Genomic DNA, 15,413 nt, shown 5'->3' with positions numbered 1-15,413 from the left:
TAGTTGTTAGCTCCTCAGCTGGTCTCCAGCCTATATCACTTATCACAATCCACACATCCTTCAGTGGGCCTTAAGGCAAGAGCGGTCTGGGAGCAGGATCTAGGCAAAGCATTAACTGATGCAATATGGTCAAACTGCTGTTCACAGACACAATACATTTCATCCAACTACAAGCACAAGGAATTACATTTTAAATACCTCAATAGAGCATATGTCAGCCGAAGCCACTGTCAAAGATAAGCCCAACTGCCAAAAAAAAAAAAAAAACTAGTGCATGTGCCAGGTGTATGGCGCTGGAGGCAGATTTCGCGCATCTAGCTTGGAGCTGCGCACCCATTCAGTCATATTGGAAAGAGGTTTTTCACCACCTGTCCCTTATGGTCGAACACACTTTGCGGCCTACACCACTAATAGCGTTTTTTTGATATGTCAAACCCGTTAAGAGGTGCATTAAGAGGTTCTCTGCAATAGCTCGCCTCCTAGCAAAAAAACAAAGTCTCTTTGCCTTGGGGTCGAGCACAATCGCCAACAATAAAAAAGTGGATTTGCGACCTTATTTATTCTAATACAGCTATCGATGTCTATGCCACACTGCTGCCTATGGCCTCACGTCCTTGTGACATTTGGCAACCACTCAAGGATTATTTGCAGCTCCACCCTGTGGATGAGACACTGGGGTAACTGTGTAAAATATCTAGGGATATACTATCCCGGTTGGCTTGTGTACACGGATAATGTGCTACTTGCTACACACGGATAGAATGTATATTGGAATGAATCACACCCATCCATTGATGTTGTCTAGTCTGTTATGATATACAAGAAGCACTGGTAATTCCTATTGTTCAATTAATCTAAAAATTCTCCTGTGTTGTTGTTGTTTTGTTCATGACATGCAAGTGCCATATATTCTGGCTCAATGAGACATGACAGTATTGTCTACCCTCTTTTGTGCACTAACTGCATTGTTGTTTTCTGTAAAAATGCTATAAAACAAATTAAAAAAACACAAAAAGAAATAATGGGGCTGCTTCTTTTCCCAAGTGTTCCCCATTTGCCCTTCAAAGGTGACTTCAGCTTTGAAGCTTGTCTTTTGACCCAAAACGTGTGTGGCTTCCTGTAGGAGGGAGGTAACACCTCTCTCCAGTGCAGACATCTATTGCTTCTTTCCTAGAGCACCTCAGTTCCCCAATATTGAGCCTAAATCACTAGGAGGAGGCCTTCTTCTGAAAATAAATTTTCATACAGGACAAGTGTAACCTGTTCCCTAGGAAGTGCTCTTTCTCACCCACCCTTCCATGTGGAATGCTTCCCTATTGAGTCCTACATGTGGCACATCAAATATTATCGGGCAGGCTTTAGTAGCAAAACATCACTTTAGGGGGCACCATTGCAAACTACATGGAAGGACCCCCCCCCTCTGGACTCCATCAGGGGCCCTCAGGCCAGGGTACTGTGCTGAGGGGGCACCCAGGAACCCGGGGCACTCCTGCACCGTGGAGCCTGGGTGGCCCTATGTTACGCCACTGGCTGGCTCGACTTCACTTTTGGAGGGAGCACTTTGTTCTTAATGATAGGGAGCGATCTGCAAATTTTAAAATGGCCTGCAGGTAAAACCTTCTAATTGTATTTTTAGGATGCTTTCGATAATTTAAAACTAGTTAGGTTGTAAAGGGAGTGGTTATCAACTCCCACATCCTTCGGTCAACCTGGTTCTGCCAGTTTATTGTTGCCCAAAAGTTCATCCGGCTTTTAAATGACCCCCCTGATCCTACTACATATGACACCTGAGATTACCAGGGTCTCAGTATGATATTCATTCCACAACTAATTTGCGCATAAGACTAATTGTGCATACCACACTCTCTTACATCACCTTCCATTCTGGGAAATAATGTCTCAGGAAGACTGGACACTTGAATCTGTGGAAATAGGTAGAAAGAATAAACATTTTGGTATATCAAATCCTAACTTACAGTTTACGAACGTGAACTAAGGTTAGAGTTAAAACTAGTTATTAATAGGCATAGTGTTAGGTGGTTTGTCCATTTGACCGTGATGTTAGGTGAAGCAATAACTAGGAGAGAAAACCCACCCAAGTGTTTCTGCTGCAAGTAAATAGTAATGGTTTGTCATCACACATATTCACAATTCATTGTGAGATGGGGAGTGGTCCCCTTTCCAGATCAGTCTCACCTCAATTCTGATATCCGAACTGTTTTTTCCCTCCTTTGGAAGGTGCCTGATAAGCTCCTTCATTCGCTTCCACTTCCACTGATGTCTGTCATACCTGGAAAGTAGGCTGACAGAGTTTGTGATTCTCCATTGTATGGCAACTCCTACAGCCCCTGCTTGCATCAATCTTTTTGCTTTATCAGCTGGAGGAGTTTCCTCTATGCTACTCCTTGTAGTAGGCTTATATCTTTTTTTAATCTGCCCGAGGTGTAACCATTATGTTTTAAACAGGTATCTTAAGTTGCCTGTGGAGCATGCTTTTAACCATCACCACAATCTGTGCAGACCGCTCTGTTTTAGAATGTGTTTAAGGAGTCATCTTCCTTCATATGTAGTTTGACTTCGCGGTGGTCTGCCGCACATTGTATGACCACGTATAAGGTAGTTGTGTCAGTGTGAAGCAGGATTTGACAGGATATGGTTTCAAAAAGGAGTAGTCTGAAGTGTTCACATTGCAATTATGCCAACGGTATGTTCCGTCATCTGTAGGCAGTAGATCATACTATAGGTTTGGTTGGTCTGCTGCTGGTCCTGGTCAGAGTTGACGTGAATGGATACAACTGGAGTTGGTGAGCATGAGGCTGATGGTGCAGGTGATGGAAGTGTGCATTCTTTTGGTTTGGGGTTGGCCATGAGAAGATGTGGCTGGAGATAAGGGCATTGTAAATCCTTCACTGGTCGCCTTTTTCTTCAGCCGAGAATAGTTTGCCTGGAGTCGAGGTAGAGGCTGTCTCCAGTTTTGACTTTTGAGTCTCTGGAAGCAAAGATGTTTTTCTGATTTGAATGGCTTGAAAAACAGTGGGCAATACCAACTGTCGAGACTTTCTGGAGGTGGCGATCAAGGAATAGTAATTTCACAGCCATTCTTTGTGCTGGAGCTGAGGCTCTATTCTAGGTGGATCCCCAAAGGGAAGATTGCTGGTCAGAGGTGTGTGTGAAACCCTAAGCGTGGTCTCTGTCTTGAATGTGGAGTTTGTTTAGCCTTGGATTAGATTGGTCTCCAAAGTCGGAGTCCCTGGAGGCAAAACATTCTGTAACGTCATTCTCATGGGTCTCTGGACTACCTGAGAGCCTGTCCCTTTAATCACTGGTGTAAGCTCCTATGATGTCTTCAGTTCCCCGTTTGGATGACACCTCAGGAGAGTCCTGGCGTGACCTCCTGTGAGGTGACTACTGTGTAGCCCATCAGTGCCAAATTGGCTATATTCATTGAAAGAATTTATGAGCGAAACAAGCGTTGTGCCCTCCATGTGTTGATTTTGGGACTTCAATCTACAAGCTTTAGTTTTGGACCAATCATGTAAATGACGCTGCCTTGGTTTTTGTAAGCATGTGACCACCCAAACACGCATGAAGGTGTAACAAGTAAGCAGGCACTGAAGCGGTATGCAAGTTAAGGTAAATTTATTGTCCTAGAAAGCCTACGACGCTCCAAGGCATCTGGTCGGGAACTACAGAAGGTTGCAGTTGGAAAGTAGAGAGTGGCTGAGATGGGGTTAACAGGGAGAGAGATGTACTTTCTAAAGCTGAGCACACCTTTGACATACCCCTGAAACTTCAGTAAGTTCTTTGAACTTCAGATATGAGGGCCCATGTTTGCCCCTTGTATACTGGATGGCGTGTCTGGCAGCTTGGGTGCTGCTGAATGGCAGAAAGGCTCATGGTGGGAACTACAACACATTATTTACATTTAGGTTGGTAAATTAGTCCATGAAGCAACACAATAATGGCATAGGTAATGCTGTCAATAATAACCACAGTAACTCACTAAGTGCAGGGCTAAAATACCAGAAAGGAACAGATGGTTTAAGGGCAAAAAAACCCTGCCAAACTTACAAAAAAAATCATTTTCTTAAAACAATACCTCTGTGTTACTGTGTTATCAGAATTATCAACTCTAAAGCTATTATCAACATCATACTTTCATATACTCTAGAGTTACTGATACGGCCAGCTTACCAAGGCCAGGCGTGTCTCCTTGCTTGTAGGTTGAAGTGATGCTGACTCCCTGTAGACCTGCAGGGCCTCCTCAGGCCGGCCAGTGTTGTAGTAAAGCGCTCCCAGTGGTGACAGAATCTCAGCATTTCTTGTTATCTGCAGTGCTCTGTGGGAAAAAGTGGAAAACAAGACATATTTATTATATTTATCATCCATTACACCAATGTAGTCCCGCTATCAAACATGCTGTGTTACAATATGTATTACCATACTTATAAAACGCAGTAGCATTAAAGTATCTAAGTGTAGCTAGCATAGCACCAAGTGTGCTCTCAGGTTTAAGTCAATACAGCCAGGGTTAAGGAGCTTTTGTGAACTTTAACAGCAATGATTCCTTGAATACACCAAGAAGCAGAGGATTCTGCAGTTTAGCCACAGTCACTGAAAAGGCTTATAGATTTTGATTTTTGAATCTGCACCAATGGATCATTGTCTGAACTCTTGACAAATCTGGGGACGGACCAACTAACCTTTCTGATACCAGTTGCATCGATAACTGATGAAGAAACCTGTGCTGACTGTCAATATGTTAAATTCCATTGGGCAGATTTACAAGCCCCTAGCGCCACTTTTGCGTCACTTTTAACATGGGAAAAGTGATGCAAAAGTGGCACAAGGAGCTTGTAAATCTGCCCCCATTTGTTTACATATTGGCGCAAGTGAAGGCACCTATGCCTGACAAAAATATACTCCCAAAGACGTGAATATATACACAGTGTAGCTCATGTGCAACGCAATATTGTATGAGAAAGATATAAAATAGTATGGTAGTAGAGTCAACCAGTCATCACGCACGGGTAGGTGAAGTAACTTTCTGAAACGTGTATGATAACCAGTAATTGGTTCAGGAACTGCATTAGAAGCTGTATAAGTGCCAGTCTTCTAGTCTCTTCATCACAATAAGCTGCACCCTACAAAAGGTGTGGCCGTGGTTTTCTAAAAAGGGTCTTCTGGGGTGTCGTGAGGGTGTTATTAGCCATTTTCTTTTGAGAGCTGTGCTATGGTCCATCCTGACCTAGTGGGTTTGATGGAGGTGGGGCGCCTTGAAATACGTGAGCTCAGGATGTAGCACATACAAAACATCTTTCCCATGCTGAACTCTTGTATTTGAAGGCGCTCTAGTATGCATAAATGACTTCATTAGCATACATGAGAGCATCTTGAAATACACGAGCTCAGGATGCGCTTTATACCAAAAGGTTTCTTTATGTACAGTGCTCATCTTGAGCTCACGTATTTCAAAGTGCTCTTGTATGTGCTAATGACATCAGCACATATGAGAGCATTTTCAAATCAAGTGAACTGGGTAAGTGCTTAAGGACTTGACGTTTTCAGCCTCAAGGGTGGATCAGAAGATGTCGGGATTCAGCCTTATGGCTGAAAGCAAACACACAACCAGTGGTGGCTCATCCGCTAAGGCAGAGGAGCGTCGCCCCACTGAGAAGGCCAAAAAGTTAAAAATAGAATGATAACTCATTGTTATTAACATTTTATTTGTATGTCCTTGCTCTGGCCGATCGAAGTTTCATGCGCACTTTGTATGTTCTCCATGCAGGCTGCATTACAGCCTGCATGGAGAACATACCCAGCCTACCATTCTTTGGCTTAGCTCCAATCCACGGTGCTCAGACCAATCACAACGCTGCATTGTAGCGTTTTGGTTGGCTATTGGGAGGCTGGGAGACGGGTATTTCCTGCGGAGGAGTCAGCCGCAGCAGCAGACGGGTAAGTGTATTTTATTTTATTTTCACTCCATTCCCCCACGTCCTGCCCCCCCACCGGTAAACGCCAGCCGCCACTGCACACAACACAAGCCGGCCGGCATGAGGTGAAGCAAACACAAAACACAGGCTGGCTGGTAAGAGGTGAGGGCTCTGCTTTCCAGCTTACCTCACGGCACTGCTCTGGTCCGGGCCATAGTATGGTGTGCCAGTCAGGAGGGTATGCCTAGAATGCCAATAGTTGTAGCCATTTCAGTGCTCCTGGAGTGCACTAGTGAGGAGATATGCTGCAAACAGATATACTCTGTGCGTGATAAAGCATGCACAGTGTACTATTTACATCAAGTAGGCTGTGACACATGGTCTGTGATGTCAGGTCACATGCCGCCAATCATACACAGGGAGAATGCTGTAATCCCACCGTGCCCCAACTCTTTACAGGGTAGGGTGGGGTCAGGGATGCTTGCTGACCCCAACCTATGACGCCTTGGAAAAAAGCCTGTGTAATAATTGGCGTGTAGCCCTGGAAAATACAAGCTTGTGCCCTAGACCGTCAGGTCTGCTTTAAAATATAATTAGTTGGAGGTGTCTTTAGACTCATCGAGAACAGCAGGCCAGGGCTGACTCTAGGTCAACCCTTAGACTGTTGTTGTAAAAAAATAAACACACAGGTTGGCACATGCGCACTAGGGGAAACATACTTTACAATGCAACTTTTACAACGCACTACCATTAAGACGCAACTTTTACAACGCAAGTCATTACAACGAATTGCACTGGAGGGCGCTCTAGGATAGGGAATAGTTTAATTACTATCCAACACCTTCCCTACTATCCACAGGGACTGGAGTTGGAATAGTAAATTAAACTATTCACTATCCAGCGCACTCCAACGCAAGTCGTTGTAACAACTTGCATTGTAAAAGTTGCGTCGTAATGGCATGCGTTGTAAAAGTTGCGTCGTAATGGCATGCGTTGTAAAAGTTGCGTCGTAATGGCATGTGTTGTAAAAGCCTGCGTTGTAATGACATACATCCGCGCACTAGCGCATGTGCCTCTTTAAAGTGCCTGACTCTTGCGCCAGTCACTGAGGGTGGCACCAGACACGGGTCTATTTTTCCCAGAATAGGAAATGTTATGTGGTCAGTCTGTGGAAGGTAATTTCTATTAGCAATTATCATCCACATAACTTGCAAATTGGGTGGAGGAGTCCCACCATCCTCAGACTGAAGCTGCCCGTGTCCTGATGCACAGCCGAGATATGATTGTACAAATGCAGGGGAGAGGGAGTCTGCATGCCAATCACCTTTTCCTTTATGCAACAATATTTACTATACAGCATTTACATGGAACTTTTGATAATGGGTATAGCATGTATGTAGTTCATATGTAGAACCTTTGAGTAGCAGGTACACTGCCATCACTACAAAGGCAGCAATTGTAAAGACTAAGGCCCATATTTATGAACGTTTTCTGTCGCATTTGTAGCACACAAGGGGGAGCAAGGACAATTCAAAACCTAAGTAAGATTTATCAAGCTCGGAAGGCCACCTTGCATGACCCTGAATGACTTGCTAAACCTAGAGTAACACAAGGCAGAGGAAATTGCTGCCTTGCGTTACTCTGCCCCAGGTAGGCATTCCATGGGTGAAGCATAGGTGTTCTCATGCATCCACCCATGGATTGTGACGCATTTTCAGATTTAGCATTAGTGGTAAACCTGGGAATGTGTAAAAATGTTACGCCTCACCAGGTGAGGCATAATGCAGAGAGAAGGATTATGTCAAATACCCTGTAAGCATTTGTTCTTGGCATGAACTGCTATAGATTCACATGCTTTGCATAGGTTCACCATCTAGTGTTGGGCTCGGATGATTACAAGTTGCTTTTGTGCTAAGACGTTTTCTTTGAGTCACAAGGCTGTGTGTCTCCTCCTCTTGGTGATACTGCACATGGTCATCGACTCCATTTCCAAATTGTTTTGCTCTAGATAGATGTGAATGGAGTAGTAATATGTATCAATAATGTGATGTCCATGCAGTAATATGATGTAAGTATGTAAAGTATATAAACTGCAGGGTTTTTGGGGAGGAGGGATGGTACATGTAAATCTACAGCACTATATTCCAGAACAGATGCTTATAGGGTAAGTAATAAAATCCATTTGAGGCATTTGCGCTGTAGATACATATGCTTTGCATAGACAGCTAAGCAGTCCCTGTTTCTAGGCAGTGGTTAACATGTGGGGGTTGCAGTTATTTGAAAAAGGGTTCTTAGAATAGCTAGCACAAATTGGCTTGTTGATGTGTAAAGACATCCACACAATAATGTTTTGAGAATGTGTGAGGAGTGGACCATGTTGCTGTTTTGCAAATATCAGTAATAGAAATGTTCCCTGAAAAAAGCTATAGAAGCCCCTACTTTGACTATCCATCTTGAAATTCCAGATTTAGAAATTACCTTTCTTATGAGAGAAAGTGTGTAGGCAATACATAAGTGCTTAATCTTTCTGGGTGTTATGTTCCAGTCAATATAATACAATAAGAACTCTTTTAACATCTAAAGTATGTAAAGCTCTCTCTGCAACTGAATCTGTTTCCGTAAAGAAAACAGGTAATTCTATTGATTGATTAATATGAAAGTTCGAAACCACTTTTGGACAAAATTTAGGGTTTATTCTAAGTACTACCGTGCCCCTATGAAGTAGGAAGAAAGGTTACTCAAGGTTTTATGCCTGAATTTCACTGACTCTTCTAACTGAAGTATTATCAATGAAAAAGGTGAGTTTCCAGAATACATATTACAATTGACAAGAGTGGAATGGTTAAAATGGAGGCCCCATAAGTCTTATTAGTACGATGTTTAGGTTCCATGCTGGTGCAGGTGGAAGCCTGAATGATTCTTTAAACTCCAGATTTGATAAAATGTATTTTAAATAATGGCAAATGGAGTCTATTTTTCAAATAGGCTGCTAGAAGCCAGGTGCAATCGTATTGAAGTATAAGCCAACTGTGTGGTTTGCAAATGCAATAAATAAGTAATAATTGTTTGAACTTTTGCATTTAGTGGGTTGATATTTTGTTTCTGATTGTATATAACAAATCATTTCCTTTTAGCTGCATAACATTGCCTTAGCTACAATAAGCAACAGAACTCCAACAGGACCAATTGAGCACTTAATCATACCCAGCAAATCCCCCAAGAGCAAAGAATCCAGCGAGCAAGAGATCCCTAGGATAGATAACACCGAAAGTATATCCACACAAGAGTGGGGATGGCTATCCAGGACCATAAACACCAAAAGTCATAATCCTTGGCATACCTTGTCCAAGACACCAAACACAAAAAGCACTTTGAAATTCCACGGCATGGGACACAAGATCTTGGACCCGGAACTGCAATCATATCTTCAAAAATTCAACATCATTTCACTCCAAGAAATATGGTGCAAACTACCAATAGAACTGCAAGGATTTAATGATGATGATGATGATGATGATTTAGTACTTATATAGCGCATGCTGTCACCCTACAGGTATCCTGGCGCTTCCAACTGTACAAAGTGACCAGAGTGGAAAAAAAGTCAGGCCATAATGTGTAGGAGGCGGAGATTAAGATTTCGGGAAGAGCCAGGTTTTTAAACTCTTACGAAACTCTATCAAGCTGTCCATTTGTCTAAGATTCCGGGGAAGTTCATTCCAAAGGCGGGCACCCACCACAAATAAATGAACTCCCTCACGACCTGGCACGTTTGACCCTGGAGACCGACAATAGGCCGGCACTGGAGGAGCGAAGTTGCCTCTTGGGTTGGTACCACAAGAACTTTTCCTGTAAAGGGATTGGGCCCAGCTCATGCACTGCTCTGAAAATCAGACAGAGGGATTTAAACTGAACCCTTTCCTTAATGGGCAGCCAATGCAACTCTCTCAGAGCCAAGGTGGCGGATGAGCTTCGCAGCCTATTGAGGGCTAATTTTGCTGCTGCAGACTACTCTCTGCAATTCCTGAATGATGTATTGTGGGGCACCCAAATGCAGAGAATTGCAGTAGTCGAGTTTGCATAACACGGTGCTTCTTACCACCAGTGGGCATGACTCAGTTGTTAATAGCGGAAGTCTTTTTCGTAGCATACGTATTAAGGAGAAACATACATTAGCGGTCTTATTTGCATGAGACTCCATCTGAAGGTTGTCATCAATCAAAACCCCTAGATTTCGTACCTGATTGCCCGGGCTATTGGTTCCTCCTCGGGAGTATGGGCACCTCTTACCAGCTACAAAGTGCGCCAAATTCGGCCATAGCAAGGGAGGTCTTGCCATTTATAGCTCTATAAGGAGCAACTATGCAGTGGAGCCATTGCCCCATAATTTAGCGCCCCACAATGCAATGCAACCACTTAGAATTATGACACAGGGGTTGGACAAAAATGAACATATGATACTAATAAATGTATATCTACACCACATGATAAAACCAAAGGAGTGGAGGAATCGAACAGCTTGATCATTACTGGGGACTTCAATCTATATATATTCAATAAAACAGCTGATGACAATCATATGGACGAGGACACATTCGCATGGGACACTCTACCACAAGAAAATAATACTTGCGAAAGACATTCTAAAATAGTTCACAAGCTTCTTGCGACCTTAGAGCAGCTTGGATTTCGCCCATTAAACAGTAGATTTCCAGGAGATCGCCCACAGGCAGCAACGTTCCATAATGCAGTAACAAGCACAACAATCAATTCCACTTTTATCTCCCGTCATATGTTCCCAAAAGTAGAGGATTACCACAATGGAACCTTAGACTACAGCGATCACTTGCCTCAAGAAATCACGATAAAAGTGTTGCCAACAACTCAACTACAGCCAGTAAATGTACACTGCCCAGAGTATATAACTAATGAGAAAAGAGTAAAATGCAAAACAGATCACACGGAAGACCTCTTCGCTCTTAAAACCAACTCTTCGAAGAAGTTCAAGCTGAGGAGCTTGATACAACAGAAAGATGGGAAACATTCACTAAAAATCTAGGAAACAAATATGGAGTCAAAAAGGAAAACCACTAAAACATGAGAACAGCTCCTCCTCAAAACAGACCCCTCACCATCGGAAATAATGAATAAGTAAAACACCTTAAAGCATCCAGAAATCGCACAATTCAGAAACTCACAGCCTTGCACGAACTGAGGCAATTAAAAGCCACTCGCAGGAAACTAATCTGGGCAAAACCTCTGCACGATATCAAGACGGATGTATGACGTTACAACGCATACTTTTACAACGCCTACCTTTACAGCGCGTTTTTTTACCACGCATACCACTACAACGCATAATGCTTTTAGGAGCTGGATAGTGAATAGTTTAATTTACTATTCCAACTCCGGTCCCCGCGGATAGTAGGGAAGGTTATTGGATAGTAAATTAACCTATTCCCTATCCTAGAGCGCCCCCCAGAGCAATGCGTTGTAATAGTTTGCGTGGTAAAAGTTGCGTTGTAATGGTAGGTCGTTGTAAAAGTTTTGTTGTAAAGGTTGTATACCTATCAAGACCAACAACACCTCACGATTTTGGTAAAGGATCAATACTCTGGCTAATCCGTCGAGCCAAGGCATCAACTCACATGTGACCGAAGAGGTTTGGACAATCTTCCTCCAATCTCATTTAAACAGAGAACTAGGAACCCAAACTTGCACAAACATCCAATCGGCCATATTGGAAGCATCATCGCCCCAAACCGACTTCATCCCTGCATCGGAACAGCTTTTCAAATCACGAACAATCAGATATGCAACAGAATCTCTAAGGGTAAGCGAGAGGGAGCTCCAGGCCCAAATGGGATCCTGCCAATATTGTTCATACATGATCAAGAGTACTGGGCCAAAGCTCTAAAACCGATTTTTGAATCAATCCTGCAAACATCAATGATACCGTCATCATGGAGGGGCTCGATCATCTCTCCGATTTATAAAATAGGTAATAGGAATGATCCAAAATACTACAGGTTAGTAGCACTATTGGATAACGATGCCAAATATTAAGCAGGGTTAATGCTACAAGAACTAAAAACTAGGACTACATAACCTGCACCAATACCACCAAATCAAACAGGCTTCTGCAAAAACATGGGCACCTCTACCAATATGTTTACCCTTTCACTAATAATAGATGCCGCACTTGCACTAAAACAGCCCCTGTACATGTGCTTCATTGAATACAGCTCATATAAACAGAAACTTACTGTGGCAAAAACTAAAAAAGCTGAACATTCCATCTTTACTTTTAAAACGGCTAATCCTCTAACACACCAAAACCTGGGGAGTGGATAAAAAGTGTAAGCAAATATGCCTGACGAGTTCATCCATAGAGCATGTGGTATGGTGGTGTTCAAAGATGCTTCAAAGTTTGAGCATTTTGGATTTTCTGGGGTTGCGAACAGATCTATTTGTAGAAACCCCCATCTTTAAAAGTATGATAGGAGGGCTGAGTGGTGCAGGTCCCATTTATGAACTTGTTGCTGCGTCCTGCTTAGAAAGGCTGCAACTTGATTGCTTGCCCTTGGGACATGTCCTGCTAGGAAATGAATGTTGTGATATATTGCTATGCTTCATATTTGCTGTGCTAACGGAGATAATTGGAGAGCGTGCCCCCTCTCCGTGTTTTTGTATGTAATACATAGTTGTTATTTTGTCTGTTTGAATTAGGATAACTTTGTGTTGTAGGTGAGGTAGGAAGGCTTTCACTGCTAGGTGAACAGCTTGCAACTCCAGGTGGTTGATATGGACATCCCTGTGTTCGGAGATCCATACACTTTTAATTGTGAGGTTTTATAGATGAGCTCCTCAACTAATCAGAGAAGCATCTGCTGTGAGCATTATTTGTGGAACTGGGTCTGTAAACGACTGCCCCTTGGTTAAATATTCAGGATTTCACCATTGTAGAGAGAGATGTGTCTACTAACACTAGATTGTTAGTAGACAGCAAAAAGTAAAGACATCATGAACAACGTTCTTATTGATCAAATTAGACACATGATCACCCTGTCCTTCCAAGAATGCTACGTTCCAGAGGCTTGGAAGACAACACAAGTTATTCCTCTAAAAAAAAAACTAATATTCCGGTTACCCAATATCAAAATCTCAGACCTATCTCCCTCTTGCCACAATGCGCTAAAATTATAGAAAAAATAGTCAACAAACAACTAATGGCTTTTTTATAAGAAGAAAATGTACTTCATTCCACACAATCAGGTTTTAGACCTGGCTATTCCACGGAATCAGCTGTTCTTTATTCCACAGAATGTATTCGCAAGATGGTAGACGAGGGTGAGACAGCAGCGTTGGTCATGCTAGACTTAAGCGCAGCTTTTGATACTGTGCTACATGACACACTGCTGTCCCGACTTTCGGACATTGGAGTGAAGGATCATGCTCTAGCTTGGTTCAAATCTTTCCTCACCAAAAGATCATTCCAGATACATTGCCCACCCTTCATGTCATCTTCTCGCGACGTCAGCTACGGGGTTCCACAGGGCTCTAGTTTGAGCCCTACCTTGTTCAACATCTATATGGAACCCCTGGCTCGAGTCGTAGAGAACTATGGGGTGGGCATTGTCAGCTACGCTGACGACACCCAGCTCATGTTTAAGCTCACCCCAGATAGCGAGAAATTTGCCACCAATTTCTCCAGCTGCATGGCTGCTGTCGCCACTTGGATGGATAACAACTGCCTCCGTTTAAATGGTGATAAAACGGAGGTGCTAGTGGTAGGGAACAAAACTTCAATATGGTCCCAGGCTTGGTGGCCTACTACTTTGGGCGATTGCCCCCACCCAGTCGAAAAAGTAAAAAATCAAGGGATTATGATTGACTCGGATCTTTCGGGAAAATCCCAAGTCAACAAAATAATAGGTAAATGCATGGGCACGCTAAAAATCCTGCGAAAAATCATCGATCTTATCCCCACTGAAGCAAGAAAAACTATTGTGCATGCACTTATAACACCTCACTTGGACTACGGAAATGTTCTCCTATTAGGCCTGAACCAAAAGCAATTGCACCAGCTTCAATGCATTCAAAATGCTGCCGCCCGCATGGTACTAGGTCTACCAAGAAGAACATCTTCCTAAGCGGCCTTGTCCAAACTGCACTGGCTCCCGGTTAGGGAAAGAATTAGATTCAAGAGCCTTTGCTATGCCCATAAAATTGCACACAACAAAGGACTTACCTATCTAAGAAATCTTCTCACTATCCATCGCCCAACCAGAAACCATAGATCCTCGGGCATGTCACAATTTAAACTTCCCCGTATCCATAGAGCGAAATTGGGTGGCCGCTCCTTTCGATTCCTTGGAGTAAAATACTGGAACGCCCTCCCTGTTCATTTGAGAATGGAACCTTCAGAAACTCTTTTTAGAGCAAAACTAAAAACTCATCTTTTTCCCCACTAATACTTTTCTGCACGTTTTCCGGTGGGCCGTTAGGAGTTTTTGTTAGCAGTTAGCGCGGGGATACACAGTTGTGCAGCCATGCGCTTTATAAATGCCTTATTATTATTATTATTGTGAAGTACTCCCAGTGACTCTATCCATTGATGGGAGAGACAGTCTTGGATAGGTCTAATATGTAGTCTGGCATGTGGGACTATTATTAAATACAAGATGCCATCAGGCCTAAAAGTCATTGAAATGTTTTGGCTGAGATTCGAGTCCCAGTTTGAAACTGTTGGACTAAAGTTACTATGCTGTTTATTCTGTCTGTATTTGGATATGCCAATGCTGATTGTGTGTTGAGCATGGCTCTGTAGCGGGAATTCCGTTCTCCTACCGAACTGTGCGTAGAGACCTGGAACCTCAGTGAATTAGGATGACCCAAAACTCACCTCAGTACCCAAAATCCCCTTACAGAGCTAGCTACAGTGTCTCATTGGTCATACTAATGCAGGGTTCTCAAACGCAGTATCTTATACAATACTAGCAAACATATTATAAGCAACAAAGTTATCAGCATAGTCACTAGTCCATAAAAGGCGAATGGTGACAGCATACTAAGATGCTGAAATGAATAGGAATTAACAACACCTAATTCTCACCCTCCCTATTTAGAATTGTATTTTATATCTATGAAGGTCTAATTTGGGTTTTAGCAGGGCGGGCCCATACCTCAAAATCTCAGTGGCAGAGGATCAAATCATCTTCCACCAGCTCTCTGCATGTGAAGCACCATCAAGTGTGTTACGTGTGTGTGCAGCACAACAATATAAAACCCGCTTAGAGTCAGATTTTGGGAGCAGCATGTGTGTTATGTCTATGGAGGTGCGAAGATCAGACCTCACAACAACACTGTGTCGAGTTATCCTTGTAGCCTTCAGCACTCACTGTGCAGACAGTGTACCAAGCAAAACTGATATCAGAGCAATAACATATTATTTCTCAAGTAAATCACGAAGCTCTTCTG

The 15,413-nt window shown here is 42.9% G+C and overlaps 1 protein-coding gene across 1 annotated transcript in view; it reads right to left on the bottom strand.

The window, feature by feature from the left end:
* The window catches only part of TMTC1 (transmembrane O-mannosyltransferase targeting cadherins 1), a 1,524,654-nt gene that overhangs the window by 90,129 nt on the left and 1,419,112 nt on the right, over window positions 1–15,413 (bottom strand). Inside the window, exon 16 of the mRNA XM_086952798.1 lies at window positions 4,195–4,339. Coding sequence (XP_086808924.1) covers window positions 4,195–4,339 — 145 coding nt within the window. The remainder of the gene's footprint in view (window positions 1–4,194; window positions 4,340–15,413) is intronic.

Source organism: Lissotriton vulgaris, chromosome 1_2, assembly GCF_964263255.1.
Source record: "Lissotriton vulgaris chromosome 1_2, aLisVul1.2, whole genome shotgun sequence".
Lineage (NCBI taxonomy): Eukaryota > Metazoa > Chordata > Amphibia > Caudata > Salamandridae > Lissotriton > Lissotriton vulgaris.
The sequence above is the reverse complement of the archived record's forward strand: the minus strand, read 5'-3'. Positions and strand labels throughout refer to the sequence as shown.